Below are 15,949 nucleotides of genomic sequence, written 5' to 3' on the forward strand. Positions count from 1 at the left end.
AAATCGGTTGAGTAATTTGTAAATTACTTTGAAAATATGCTAATTTTTGGTATTTCCTGTGTGGGGCTAGTGGTTCTAATACTAGTACTTGCTATTTTGGAAAAAGGCGCTCCAATTTTCCCGCAAATAAAACTCCATTTTTTTTTAATTTAAATTTCGCGCGTAACTTTAAATGGAAAATTGAGGCTTTTCCTTGGTGGTGCTAGCTTTTTTATTGATGGTGCATAGGAGTGCAAAGTGTTCTGAGCAGGGTGCAATAATTTTTTACCCAAAATTCCACCAAAGTGCCGCCAAGTTAATGGTCACGTCTGTCAGTGCATCTTTTATTATCAATATCTCAGCTTTTAGTGTAAATTCAAAATTTCTTTTTGTGGTGCACATTGGTGCTAGCTACCACGAACAAAATGGAATGAGTTTCAATTCAATTTAGGGCACTTCCGGTTAAAGTTATATTTGGCGTACAATTGGTGAATTTTTACCATTTCCGTAGCGTTGCTGGCTTATTATTGGCATTGCAAAGTGTTCCGAGCTGGGTGCAATAATTTTTTTCTCAAAACTCCACCAAAGTGCTGCAAAGTTAATGGTCACGTCTGTCAGTGCATCTTTTATTATCAATATCTCAGCTTTTAGTGTAAATTCAAAATTTCTTTTTGTGGTGCACATTGGTGCTAGCTATCACGAACAAAATGGAATGAGTTTCAATTCAATTTAGGGCACTTCCGGTTAAAGTTATATTTGGCGTACAATTGGTGAATTTTTACAGTTTCCGTTGTGTTGCTGGCTTATTATTGGCATTGCAAAGTGTTCCGAGCTGGGTGCAATAATTTTTTTCTCAAAATTCCACCAAAGTGCCGCAAAGTCAATGGTCACGTCTGTCAGTGCATCTTTTATTATCAATATATCAGCTTTTAGTGTAAATTCAAAATTTCTTTTTGTGGTGCATATTGGTGCCAGCTACCATGAACAAAATAGGATGAGTTTCAATTCAATTTAGAGCACTTCCGGTTAAAGGTAAGTTGGCGGGAAAATCGGTTGAATAATTTGTAAATTACTTTGAAAATATGCTAATTTTTGGCATTTCCTGTGTGGGGCTAGTTGTTCTAATACTAGTACTTGCTATTTTGGAAAAAAGCGCTCCAATTTTCCCACAAATTAAACTCATTTTTTTTTGAATTTAAATTTCGCGCGTAACTTTAAATGGAAAATTGAGGCTTTTCCTTGGTGGTGCTAGCTTTTTTATTGGTGGTGCATAGGAGTGCAAAGTGTTCTGAGCAGGGTGCAATAATTTTTTACCCAAAATTCCTCCAAAGTGCCGCCAAGTTAATGGTCACGTCTGTCAGTGCATCTTTTATTATCAATATCTCAGCTTTTAGTGTAAATTCAAAATTTCTTTTTGTGGTGCACATTGGTGCTAGCTATCACGAACAAAATGGAATGAGTTTCAATTCAATTTAGGGCACTTCCGGTTAAAGTTATATTTGGCGTACAATTGGTGAATTTTTACAGTTTCCGTTGTGTTGCTGGCTTATTATTGGCATTGCAAAGTGTTCCGAGCTGGGTGCAATAATTTTTTTCTCAAAATTCCACCAAAGTGCCGCAAAGTTAATGGTCACGTCTGTCAGTGCATCTTTTATTATCAATATATCAGCTTTTAGTGTAAATTCAAAATTTCTTTTTGTGGTGCATATTGGTGCTAGCTACCATGAACAAAATAGGATGAGTTTCAATTCAATTTAGAGCACTTCCGGTTAAAGGTAAGTTGGCGGGAAAATCGGTTGAATAATTTGTAAATTACTTTGAAAATATGCTAATTTTTGGCATTTCCTGTGTGGGGCTAGTTGTTCTAATACTAGTACTTGCTATTTTGGAAAAAAGCGCTCCAATTTTCCCGCAAATAAGACTCATTTTTTTTGAATTTAAATTTCGCGCGGAACTTTAAATGGAAAATTGAGGCTTTTCCTTGGTGGTGCTAGCTTTTTTATTGGTGGTGCATAGGAGTGCAAAGTGTTCTGAGCAGGGTGCAATAATTTTTTACCCAAAATTCCACCAAAGTGCCGCCAAGTTAATGCTTTTTTTAGCACTTTAATTCCTTATATTTCTGAATGTGTGCATATTTTATTAGATTTTTTTTGTGGTTCTAGCTGGTGCTAGCTCTCCTCTACCTGTATACTAAGTCGCGGTTCGAAATTCAGTGTTTGCGGCAAATTCCTTTGATCTTTTGAATGGCCATATCTCCGTAATTATTAAAGTTAATGAATTTTTTTAAGTGGTGCAATGGAGTGCAAAGTGTACTTAACATAATGAAGTAAGTTTCAATCAAATCCGGCCAAATTTTTTTTGGCGGGAAAAAAACTTTAATTGCTTATTGTGGCTTTTCCTTGGCGAATTTAGATTTTTTTTTGGTGGTGCATAAGAGTGCAATGTGTTTCGAGCTCGGTGCAAAAGTTTTGTCTCAAAATTCAACCAAAGTGCCGCCAGGTTAATGGACCCTTTAAAGATGAATCTTTTGGTTGTATATTTCAGTGAAGATTTCAGTCACAATTATAAAAGCGGTTTTTTTTTTAATAGATTTTTCTCAGCGTTTTTTTTTCTTTTGCAATGTATACTTTAACACAGCTATTTATTTTATTTTAGTTAATAGATTTTCATCTTTGCAAATAAATCAATAGTTATTAACGTTAGTACCCAACAATTTAAAACAATAATCCATGTCACGCAATAATTTCAATTGCATGTTACGTTGACTCAACCAATACATAGCTTGACTTAGGCTTTATTATAGGCCTGTATGTTTACTGGGTTATAAAAATTCCTACATTGATGTTTTTTAAACCTTATTAAATAAACTATTGCAGGCGAAAATTGAACGTGTACATAAAGCCGCAAGGGAAGGTGACCTCCGAGCTGTTCAGACTGCCTTAGATAGACGTAAATTCGCCGTAGCCAGAGATAATTCTACTCCACTAAAGCCTACACCACTTCACGTGGCCGCACTCTTCGGCAGAACTAGTGTATCTATCTACTTTTAAATAATTACTTTTTTTTTAATGAATAAAATAAATAATGATTTAATAAATGTTTTTATAAATAAAAATTATTTCAGATATTAAGATATTTAGCGGGAAGATTTCCAGAAACTATGCACGCCCAGGATTCGGCTGGTCGTACACCATTACATTATGCAGCTACTCTGCCCGATAATGGACATTTCTATTCATTGCTGGTCACTTTAGGCGCTGATAAGGCATTTCCTGACAATGTGAGTTATATAATGTTTTTGCTGTATTTAGAATCTAGAAATCCCCATAAAGGATTGGAAAGTCACTTTTAGAGGCTATCCCTTAAACAGTTTCTTCCTGTACTTTCCCCAATATTCAGTTTCCATTTTCTTTCTATATGAAATTTCAAAGGAGGAAGAATCTCTGGTACTGGCTCGTAGCTGTTTATCCGCCTCTTTTCTTTGCTTTGGCTAAGTTAACCATTGAAAAAGCATCATTCATTTGCTTACTCAATTCAGATAACCAAAAACTAAAAACTTCATATCTCCCAACTAAAGCTATTAGTTTCCTCTGCAAGCCTTCAATTATCCAAGGAAATTCCTCAATGCAGTTCTGAACAAGAGATGTTCTGATTCCCATTAAAGATCCATTTCAGCTGATTGTACTTCCCCATTTACCTTCCTCATATAAAGATTCAATGTGCAAGTAATATTCCTTCCACATTTCAAGAAATTTGTCATCCGGAAATATCACTTAAATAAATTTATCAACCTTCCATGAAAACCCTAAATTTAAAAGAAATTAAAAATGTAAACTACGACAAGAGTAGCGTTTGTGTTTTCACACCATTTGTTTATAGCTCTTTTCGTATTAATCAGATATCAAAGAGAAAAAATAGCTGTATAAGTAGATCAAGTTGCAGTGTTCTAGTGATAATAGTCTGTGAGATATTCAAGATTTAATTTTTGCATTTTTTCAAATTCGATTCGAATTCATTCAAATTTCGAACGTTTATATCTCTTTAGGTATTTGTCAGATTTTAATGATTTCTTTACCGAATTGTAGACAAAAGTTAGCTGTATAACCGCCACAAATAACACTATACAGTGAAACCTCGCATAACGAGCACCTCTCTTAACGAGTAATTCGCATAACGAGTAAAACAAATTGATTCTTATAGCGAGCGATGTTTCGCATAACGATAGTTTTCTAATGACATTTCGCTGACTCATCGAAAACTGCGCATTCTTCGATTAGTCATTCCTGTTTACGCATATGCGTTTCATATTCTCCACGTATCTAATGCATTGATACAGTCGAAAACGAACTTCACCGAATGAGTGGTGTATAGGGGAAGTCCATATAGTGATATTTGTGTTTAAATATTATTGTGTTTATTTTGTTATCCCTCTAACAAAATGGCTTCGAAAAGAATTAAAATAACGTTAGAATTGAAACGTAAAATCATTGAGAAACGAGAAAATGGTGTAAGTGTGGCTGATCTAGCAATTATCCCCTTTTATTTTAATTTATATAAAAAAATTGTTTCGCTTAACGAGTATTTCGCATAACGAGTATTTCGCATAACGAGTAAGGTTCTGGAACGAATTATGCTCGTTAAGCGAGGTTCGACTGTACTAGACATAATAGTTAATGAGTTATTGAAGGTTGAATTTTAGAGATTTTCGAATTGGTTAAAATTTTAAACGTTAATATCTCTTTTCGTATTAATCAGATTTCAATGATTTCTTTCATAAAATGTAGTGAAAACTTAGCTGTATAAGTAGATCAAGTTTCATTATTCCAGTGTTAGTACTTTGTGAGATATTCAAGATTTAATTTTTGCACTTTTCAAATTCAATTCGAATTCATGGAAATTTCGAACGTTTATATCTCCTATGATATTTATCAGATTCTAACGATTTCTTTACCGAATTGTAGACAAAAGTTAGGTGTATATCTGCCACATATAGCACAGTTCTAGACATAATAATTAACGAGTTATTGACAGTACAAATTTTATTGAATTTCGAATTGGTTTAAATTTTAAACGTTTATATCTATTTTCGTACTTATCAGATTTTAATGAATTCTTCACAGAATTGTAGAGAAAAGAAAGCTGTAAAAGGGGCACAAACAGCATTGTTTTAGACAATAGTTAACGAGTTATACAAGGGTAAATTTTAACGCTTTTCAAATACGTTCAAATTTCAAACCTTTATATCTCTTTTCCTATTTATCACATTTCAATGATTTCTTTACTAAAATGTAGAGAAAAGATAGTTGTATAAGTAGATCAAGTTGCAATGTTCTAGTGATACTAGTTTGCGAGATATTAGAGATTGAATTTTTCCCCGTTTTCAAATCCGATTCGATCACGTTCAAATTTCAAACGTTTATATCTGTTTTCGTACTTATCAGATTTTAATGAATTCTTTAACGAATTGTAGAGAAAAGAAAGCTGTAAAAGGGGCACAAACAGCAATGTTTTAGACATAATAGTTAACGAGTTATACAAGGGTAAATTTTAACGCTTTTCAAATACGTTCAAATTTCAAACCTTTATATCTCTTTTCCTATTTATCACATTTCAATGATTTCTTTACTAAAATGTAGAGAAAAGATAGTTGTATAAGTAGATCAAGTTGCAATGTTCTAGTGATGCTAGTTTGCGAGATATTAGAGATTGAATTTTTCCCCGTTTTCAAATCCGATTCGATCACGTTCAAATTTCAAACGTTTATATCTGTTTTCGTACTTATCAGATTTTAATGAATTCTTTACCGAATTGTAGAGAAAAGAAAGCTGTAAAAGGGGCACAAACAGCATTGTTTTAGACATAATAGTTAGCGAGTTATACAAGGGTAAATTTTAACGCTTTTCAAATACGTTCAAATTTCAAACCTTTATATCTCTTTTCCTATTTATTACATTTCAATGATTTCTTTACTAAAATGTAGAGAAAAGACAGTTGTATAAGTAGATCAGGTTGCAATGTTCTAGTGATGCTAGTTGGCGAGATATTAGTGATTGAATTTTTCACCGTTTTCAAATCCGATTCGATTATATTCAAATTTCAAACGTGTATATATATTTTCTTACTTATCAGATTTTAATGCATTCTTCACCGAATTGTAGAGAAAAGAAAGCTGTAAAAGGGGCACAAACAGCAATGTTTTAGACATAATGGTTAACGAGTTATACAAGGGTAAATTTTAACGCTTTTCAAATACGTTCAAATTTCAAACCTTTATATCTCTTTTCCTATTTATCACATTTCAATGATTTCTTTACTAAAATGTAGAGAAAAGATAATTGTATAAGTAGATCAAGTTGCAATGTTCTAGTGATGCTAGTTGGCGAGATATTAAAGATTGAATTTTTCGCCGTTTTCAAATCCGATTCGATTACGTTCAAATTTCAAACGTTTATATCTGTTTTCGTACTTATCAGATTTTAATGAATTCTTTACCGAATTGTAGAGAAAAGAAAGCTGCAAAAGGGGCACAAACAACAATGTTTTAGACATAATAGTTAACGAGTTATACAAGGGTAAATTTTAACGCTTTTCAAATACGTTCAAATTTCAAACCTTATATCTCTTTTCCTATTTATCACATTTCAATGATTTCTTAACTAAAATGTAGAGAAAAGATAATTGTATAAGTAGATCAAGTTGCAATGTTCTAGTGATGCTAGTTGGCGAGATATTAAAGATTGAATTTTTCGCCGTTTTCAAATCCGATTCGATTACGTTCAAATTTCAAACGTTTATATCTGTTTTCGTACTTATCAGATTTTAATGAATTCTTTACCGAATTGTAGAGAAAAGAAAGCTGCAAAAGGGGCACAAACAACAATGTTTTAGACATAATAGTTAACGAGTTATACAAGGGTAAATTTTAACGCTTTTCAAATACGTTCAAATTTCAAACCTTTAAATCTCTTTTCCTATTTATCACATTTCAATGATTTCTTTACTAAAATGTAGAGAAAAGACAGTTGTATAAGTAGATCAGGTTGCAATGTTCTAGTGATGCTAGTTTGCGAGATATTAGAGATTGAATTTTTCTTCGTTTTCAAATCCGATTCGATTACGTTCAAATTTCAAACGTGTATATCTGTTTTCGTACTTATCAGATTTTAATGAATTCTTTACCGAATTGTAGAGAAAATAAAGCTGTAAGAAGGGCACAAACAGCATTGTTTTAGACATAATAGTTAACGAGTTATACAAGGGTAAATTTTAACGCTTTTCAAATACGTTCAAATTTCAAACCTTTATATCTCTTTTCCTTTTTATCACATTTCAATGATTTCTTTACTAAAATGTAGAGAAAAGACAGTTGTATAAGTAGATCAGGTTGCAATGTTCTAGTGATGCTAGTTTGCGAGATATTAGAGATTGAATTTTTCCCCGTTTTCAAATCCGATTCGATCACGTTCAAATTTCAAACGTTTATATCTGTTTTCGTACTTATCAGATATTAATGAATTCTTTACCGAATTGTAGAGAAAAGAAAGCTGTAAAAGGGGCACAAACAGCATTGTTTTAGACATACTAGTTAACGAGTTATACAAGGGTAAATTTTAACGCTTTTCAAATACGTTCAAATTTCAAACCTTTATATCTCTTTTCCTATTTATCACATTTCAATGATTTCTTTACTAAAATGTAGAGAAAAGATAGTTGTATAAGTAGATCAAGTTGCAATGTTCTAGTGATACTAGTTTGCGAGATATTAGAGATTGAATTTTTCCCCGTTTTCAAATCCGATTCGATCACGTTCAAATTTCAAACGTTTATATCTGTTTTCGTACTTATCAGATTTTAATGAATTCTTTAACGAATTGTAGAGAAAAGAAAGCTGTAAAAGGGGCACAAACAGCAATGTTTTAGACATAATAGTTAACGAGTTATACAAGGGTAAATTTTAACGCTTTTCAAATACGTTCAAATTTCAAACCTTTATATCCCTTTTCCTATTTATCACATTTCAATGATTTCTTTACTAAAATGTAGAGAAAAGATAGTTGTATAAGTAGATCAAGTTGCAATGTTCTAGTGATGCTAGTTTGCGAGATATTAGAGATTGAATTTTTCCCCGTTTTCAAATCCGATTCGATCACGTTCAAATTTCAAACGTTTATATCTGTTTTCGTACTTATCAGATTTTAATGAATTCTTTACCGAATTGTAGAGAAAAGAAAGCTGTAAAAGGGGCACAAACAGCATTGTTTTAGACATAATAGTTAGCGAGTTATACAAGGGTAAATTTTAACGCTTTTCAAATACGTTCAAATTTCAAACCTTTATATCTCTTTTCCTATTTATTACATTTCAATGATTTCTTTACTAAAATGTAGAGAAAAGACAGTTGTATAAGTAGATCAGGTTGCAATGTTCTAGTGATGCTAGTTGGCGAGATATTAGTGATTGAATTTTTCACCGTTTTCAAATCCGATTCGATTATATTCAAATTTCAAACGTGTATATATATTTTCTTACTTATCAGATTTTAATGCATTCTTCACCGAATTGTAGAGAAAAGAAAGCTGTAAAAGGGGCACAAACAGCAATGTTTTAGACATAATGGTTAACGAGTTATACAAGGGTAAATTTTAACGCTTTTCAAATACGTTCAAATTTCAAACCTTTATATCTCTTTTCCTATTTATCACATTTCAATGATTTCTTTACTAAAATGTAGAGAAAAGATAATTGTATAAGTAGATCAAGTTGCAATGTTCTAGTGATGCTAGTTGGCGAGATATTAAAGATTGAATTTTTCGCCGTTTTCAAATCCGATTCGATTACGTTCAAATTTCAAACGTTTATATCTGTTTTCGTACTTATCAGATTTTAATGAATTCTTTACCGAATTGTAGAGAAAAGAAAGCTGCAAAAGGGGCACAAACAACAATGTTTTAGACATAATAGTTAACGAGTTATACAAGGGTAAATTTTAACGCTTTTCAAATACGTTCAAATTTCAAACCTTATATCTCTTTTCCTATTTATCACATTTCAATGATTTCTTAACTAAAATGTAGAGAAAAGATAATTGTATAAGTAGATCAAGTTGCAATGTTCTAGTGATGCTAGTTGGCGAGATATTAAAGATTGAATTTTTCGCCGTTTTCAAATCCGATTCGATTACGTTCAAATTTCAAACGTTTATATCTGTTTTCGTACTTATCAGATTTTAATGAATTCTTTACCGAATTGTAGAGAAAAGAAAGCTGCAAAAGGGGCACAAACAACAATGTTTTAGACATAATAGTTAACGAGTTATACAAGGGTAAATTTTAACGCTTTTCAAATACGTTCAAATTTCAAACCTTTATATCTCTTTTCCTATTTATCACATTTCAATGATTTCTTTACTAAAATGTAGAGAAAAGACAGTTGTATAAGTAGATCAGGTTGCAATGTTCTAGTGATGCTAGTTGGCGAGATATTAGTGATTGAATTTTTCGCCGTTTTCAAATCCGATTCGATTATATTCAAATTTCAAACGTGTATATATATTTTCTTACTTATCAGATTTTAATGCATTCTTCACCGAATTGTAGAGAAAAGAAAGCTGCAAAAGGGGCACAAACAACAATGTTTTAGACATAATAGTTAACGAGTTATACAAGGGTAAATTTTAACGCTTTTCAAATACGTTCAAATTTCAAACCTTTTAATCTCTTTTCCTATTTATCACATTTCAATGATTTCTTTACTAAAATGTAGAGAAAAGACAGTTGTATAAGTAGATCAGGTTGCAATGTTCTAGTGATGCTAGTTTGCGAGATATTAGAGATTGAATTTTTCTTCGTTTTCAAATCCGATTCGATTACGTTCAAATTTCAAACGTGTATATCTGTTTTCGTACTTATCAGATTTTAATGAATTCTTTACCGAATTGTAGAGAAAATAAAGCTGTAAGAAGGGCACAAACAGCATTGTTTTAGACATAATAGTTAACGAGTTATACAAGGGTAAATTTTAACGCTTTTCAAATACGTTCAAATTTCAAACCTTTATATCTCTTTTCCTTTTTATCACATTTCAATGATTTCTTTACTAAAATGTAGAGAAAAGACAGTTGTATAAGTAGATCAGGTTGCAATGTTCTAGTGATGCTAGTTTGCGAGATATTAGAGATTGAATTTTTCCCCGTTTTCAAATCCGATTCGATCACGTTCAAATTTCAAACGTTTATATCTGTTTTCGTACTTATCAGATATTAATGAATTCTTTACCGAATTGTAGAGAAAAGAAAGCTGTAAAAGGGGCACAAACAGCATTGTTTTAGACATACTAGTTAACGAGTTATACAAGGGTAAATTTTAACGCTTTTCAAATACGTTCAAATTTCAAACCTTTATATCTCTTTTCCTATTTATCACATTTCAATGATTTCTTTACTAAAATGTAGAGAAAAGATAGTTGTATAAGTAGATCAAGTTGCAATGTTCTAGTGATACTAGTTTGCGAGATATTAGAGATTGAATTTTTCCCCGTTTTCAAATCCGATTCGATCACGTTCAAATTTCAAACGTTTATATCTGTTTTCGTACTTATCAGATTTTAATGAATTCTTTAACGAATTGTAGAGAAAAGAAAGCTGTAAAAGGGGCACAAACAGCAATGTTTTAGACATAATAGTTAACGAGTTATACAAGGGTAAATTTTAACGCTTTTCAAATACGTTCAAATTTCAAACCTTTATATCTCTTTTCCTATTTATCACATTTCAATGATTTCTTTACTAAAATGTAGAGAAAAGACAGTTGTATAAGTAGATCAGGTTGCAATGTTCTAGTGATGCTAGTTGGCGAGATATTAGTGATTGAATTTTTCGCCGTTTTCAAATCCGATTCGATTATATTCAAATTTCAAACGTGTATATATATTTTCTTACTTATCAGATTTTAATGCATTCTTCACCGAATTGTAGAGAAAAGAAAGCTGCAAAAGGGGCACAAACAACAATGTTTTAGACATAATAGTTAACGAGTTATACAAGGGTAAATTTTAACGCTTTTCAAATACGTTCAAATTTCAAACCTTTATATCTCTTTTCCTATTTATCACATTTCAATGATTTCTTTACTAAAATGTAGAGAAAAGACAGTTGTATAAGTAGATCAGGTTGCAATGTTCTAGTGATGCTAGTTGGCGAGATATTAGTGATTGAATTTTTCGCCGTTTTCAAATCCGATTCGATTATATTCAAATTTCAAACGTGTATATATATTTTCTTACTTATCAGATTTTAATGCATTCTTCACCGAATTGTAGAGAAAAGAAGGCTGCAAAAGGGGCACAAACAACAATGTTTTAGACATAATAGTTAACGAGTTATACAAGGGTAAATTTTAACGCTTTTCAAATACGTTCAAATTTCAAACCTTTATATCTCTTTTCCTATTTATCACATTTCAATGATTTCTTTACTAAAATGTAGAGAAAAGACAGTTGTATAAGTAGATCAGGTTGCAATGTTCTAGTGATGCTAGTTTGCGAGATATTAGAGATTGAATTTTTCTTCGTTTTCAAATCCGATTCGATTACGTTCAAATTTCAAACGTGTATATCTGTTTTCGTACTTATCAGATTTTAATGAATTCTTTACCGAATTGTAGAGAAAAGAATGCTGTAAGAAGGGCACAAACAGCATTGTTTTAGACATAATAGTTAACGAGTTATACAAGGGTAAATTTTAACGCTTTTCAAATACGTTCAAATTTCAAACCTTTATATCTCTTTTCCTTTTTATCACATTTCAATGATTTCTTTACTAAAATGTAGAGAAAAGACAGTTGTATAAGTAGATCAGGTTGCAATGTTCTAGTGATGCTAGTTTGCGAGATATTAGTGAATGAATTTTTCGCCGTTTTCAAATCCGATTCGATTATGTTCAAATTTCAAACGTGTATATCTATTTTCGTACTTATCAGATTTTAATGAATTCTTCACCGAATTGTAGAGAAAAGAAAGCTGTAAATGGGGCACAAACAGCAATGTTTTAGACATAATAGTTAACGAGTTATTCAAGGGTAAATTTTAACGCTTTTCAAATACGTTCAAATTTCAAACCTTTATATCTCTTTTCCTATTTATCACATTTCAATGATTTCTTTACTAAAATGTAGAGAAAAGATAGTTGTATAAGTAGATCAAGTTGCAATGTTCTAGTGATGCTAGTTTGCGAGATATTAGAGATTGAATTTTTCCCCGTTTTCAAATCCGATTCGATCACGTTCAAATTTCAAACGTTTATATCTGTTTTCGTACTTATCAGATATTAATGAATTCTTTACCGAATTGTAGAGAAAAGAAAGCTGTAAAAGGGGCACAAACAGCATTGTTTTAGACATACTAGTTAACGAGTTATACAAGGGTAAATTTTAACGCTTTTCAAATACGTTCAAATTTCAAACCTTTATATCTCTTTTCCTATTTATCACATTTCAATGATTTCTTTACTAAAATGTAGAGAAAAGACAGTTGTATAAGTAGATCAGGTTGCAATGTTCTAGTGATGCTAGTTGGCGAGATATTAGTGATTGAATTTTTCTCCGTTTTCAAATCCGATTCGATTACGTTCAAATATCAAACGTGTATATCTGTTTTCGTACTTATCAGATTTTAATGAATTCTTTACCGAATTGTAGAAAAAAGAAAGCTGTAAAAGGGGCACAAACAGCATTGTTTTAGACATAATAGTTAACGAGTTATACAAGGGTAAATTTTAACGCTTTTCAAATACGTTCAAATTTCAAACCTTATATCTCTTTTCCCATTTATCACATTTCAATGATTTCTTTACTAAAATGTAGAGAAAAGACAGTTGTATAAGTAGATCAGGTTGCAATGTTCTAGTGATGCTAGTTGGCGAGATATTAGTGATTGAATTTTTCGCCGTTTTCAAATCCGATTCGATTATATTCAAATTTCAAACGTGTATATCTGTTTTCGTACTTATCAGATTTTAATGAATTCTTTACCGAATTGTAGAGAAAAGAAAGCTGTAAAAGGGGCACAAACAGCAATGTTTTAGACATAATGGTTAACGAGTTATACAAGGGTAAATTTTAACGCTTTTCAAATACGTTCAAATTTCAAACCTTTATATCTCTTTTCCTATTTATCACATTTCAATGATTTCTTTACTAAAATGTAGAGAAAAGATAATTGTATAAGTAGATCAAGTTGCAATGTTCTAGTGATGCTAGTTGGCGAGATATTAAAGATTGAATTTTTCGCCGTTTTCAAATCCGATTCGATTACGTTCAAATTTCAAACGTTTATATCTGTTTTCGTACTTATCAGATTTTAATGAATTCTTTACCGAATTGTAGAGAAAAGAAAGCTGCAAAAGGGGCACAAACAACAATGTTTTAGACATAATAGTTAACGAGTTATACAAGGGTAAATTTTAACGCTTTTCAAATACGTTCAAATTTCAAACATTATATCTCTTTTCCTATTTATCACATTTCAATGATTTCTTTACTAAAATGTAGAGAAAAGATAATTGTATAAGTAGATCAAGTTGCAATGTTCTAGTGATGCTAGTTGGCGAGATATTAAAGATTGAATTTTTCGCCGTTTTCAAATCCGATTCGATTACGTTCAAATTTCAAACGTTTATATCTGTTTTCGTACTTATCAGATTTTATTGAATTCTTTACCGAATTGTAGAGAAAAGAAAGCTGCAAAAGGGGCACAAACAACAATGTTTTAGACATAATAGTTAACGAGTTATACAAGGGTAAATTTTAACGCTTTTCAAATACGTTCAAATTTCAATCCTTATATCTCTTTTCCTATTTATCACATTTCAATGATTTCTTAACTAAAATGTAGAGAAAAGATAGTTGTATAAGTAGATCAGGTTGCAATGTTCTAGTGATGCTAGTTGGCGAGATATTAGTGATTGAATTTTTCGCCGTTTTCAAATCCGATTCGATTATATTCAAATTTCAAACGTGTATATATATTTTCTTACTTATCAGATTTTAATGCATTCTTCACCGAATTGTAGAGAAAAGAAAGCTGCAAAAGGGGCACAAACAACAATGTTTTAGACATAATAGTTAACGAGTTATACAAGGGTAAATTTTAACGCTTTTCAAATACGTTCAAATTTCAAACCTTTATATCTCTTTTCCTATTTATCACATTTCAATGATTTCTTTACTAAAATGTAGAGAAAAGACAGTTGTATAAGTAGATTAGGTTGCAATGTTCTAGTGATGCTAGTTTGCGAGATATTAGAGATTGAATTTTTCTCCGTTTTCAAATCCGATTCGATTACGTTCAAATTTCAAACGTGTATATCTGTTTTCGTACTTATCAGATTTTAATGAATTCTTTACCGAATTGTAGAGAAAAGAAAGCTGTAAGAAGGGCACAAACAGCAATGTTTTAGACATAATAGTTAACGAGTTATTCAAGGGTAAATTTTAACGCTTTTCAAATACGTTCAAATTTCAAACCTTTATATCTCTTTTCCTATTTATCACATCTCAATGATTTCTTTACTAAAATGTAGAGAAAAGATAGTTGTATAAGTAGATCAAGTTGCAATGTTCTAGTGATGCTAGTTTGCGAGATATTAGAGATTGAATTTTTCCCCGTTTTCAAATCCGATTCGATCACGTTCAAATTTCAAACGTTTATATCTGTTTTCGTACTTATCAGATATTAATGAATTCTTTACCGAATTGTAGAGAAAAGAAAGCTGTAAAAGGGGCACAAACAGCATTGTTTTAGACATACTAGTTAACGAGTTATACAAGGGTAAATTTTAACGCTTTTCAAATACGTTCAAATTTCAAACCTTTATATCTCTTTTCCTATTTATCACATTTCAATGATTTCTTTACTAAAATGTAGAGAAAAGACAGTTGTATAAGTAGATCAAGTTGCAATGTTCTAGTGATGCTAGTTGGCGAGATATTAAAGATTGAATTTTTCGCCGTTTTCAAATCCGATTCGATTACGTTTAAATTTCAAACGTTTATATCTGTTTTCGTACTTATCAGATTTTAATGAATTCTTTACCGAATTGTAGAGAAAAGAAAGCTGCAAAAGGGGCACAAACAACAATGTTTTAGACATAATAGTTAACGAGTTATACAAGGGTAAATTTTAACGCTTTTCAAATACGTTCAAATTTCAAACCTTATATCTCTTTTCCTATTTATCACATTTCAATGATTTCTTAACTAAAATGTAGAGAAAAGATAATTGTATAAGTAGATCAAGTTGCAATGTTCTAGTGATGCTAGTTGGCGAGATATTAAAGATTGAATTTTTCGCCGTTTTCAAATCCGATTCGATTACGTTCAAATTTCAAACGTTTATATCTGTTTTCGTACTTATCAGATTTTAATGAATTCTTTACCGAATTGTAGAGAAAAGAAAGCTGCAAAAGGGGCACAAACAACAATGTTTTAGACATAATAGTTAACGAGTTATACAAGGGTAAATTTTAACGCTTTTCAAATACGTTCAAATTTCAAACCTTTATATCTCTTTTCCTATTTATCACATTTCAATGATTTCTTTACTAAAATGTAGAGAAAAGACAGTTGTATAAGTAGATCAGGTTGCAATGTTCTAGTGATGCTAGTTGGCGAGATATTAGTGATTGAATTTTTCGCCGTTTTCAAATCCGATTCGATTATATTCAAATTTCAAACGTGTATATATATTTTCTTACTTATCAGATTTTAATGCATTCTTCACCGAATTGTAGAGAAAAGAAAGCTGCAAAAGGGGCACAAAGAACAATGTTTTAGACATAATAGTTAACGAGTTATACAAGGGTAAATTTTAACGCTTTTCAAATACGTTCAAATTTCAAACCTTTATATCTCTTTTCCTATTTATCACATTTCAATGATTTCTTTACTAAAATGTAGAGAAAAGACAGTTGTATAAG

The 15,949-nt window shown here is 31.2% G+C and overlaps 1 protein-coding gene across 11 annotated transcripts in view; it reads left to right on the top strand.

Moving 5' to 3' along the window:
• LOC141446496 (uncharacterized) overlaps positions 1–15,949 on the top strand; it is a 112,230-nt gene that overhangs the window by 41,658 nt on the left and 54,623 nt on the right. For all 11 annotated transcript variants that reach the window (XM_074113003.1, XM_074113014.1, XM_074113009.1 and 8 more), the window contains 2 exons: positions 2,856–3,011; positions 3,104–3,259. In XM_074113003.1, coding sequence (XP_073969104.1) covers positions 2,856–3,011; positions 3,104–3,259 — 312 coding nt within the window. The remainder of the gene's footprint in view (positions 1–2,855; positions 3,012–3,103; positions 3,260–15,949) is intronic.

This window comes from Rhodnius prolixus, unplaced genomic scaffold (genome assembly GCF_049639745.1).
Source record: "Rhodnius prolixus isolate KJV_2025 unplaced genomic scaffold, Rpr scaffold_7, whole genome shotgun sequence".
NCBI lineage: Eukaryota > Metazoa > Arthropoda > Insecta > Hemiptera > Reduviidae > Rhodnius > Rhodnius prolixus.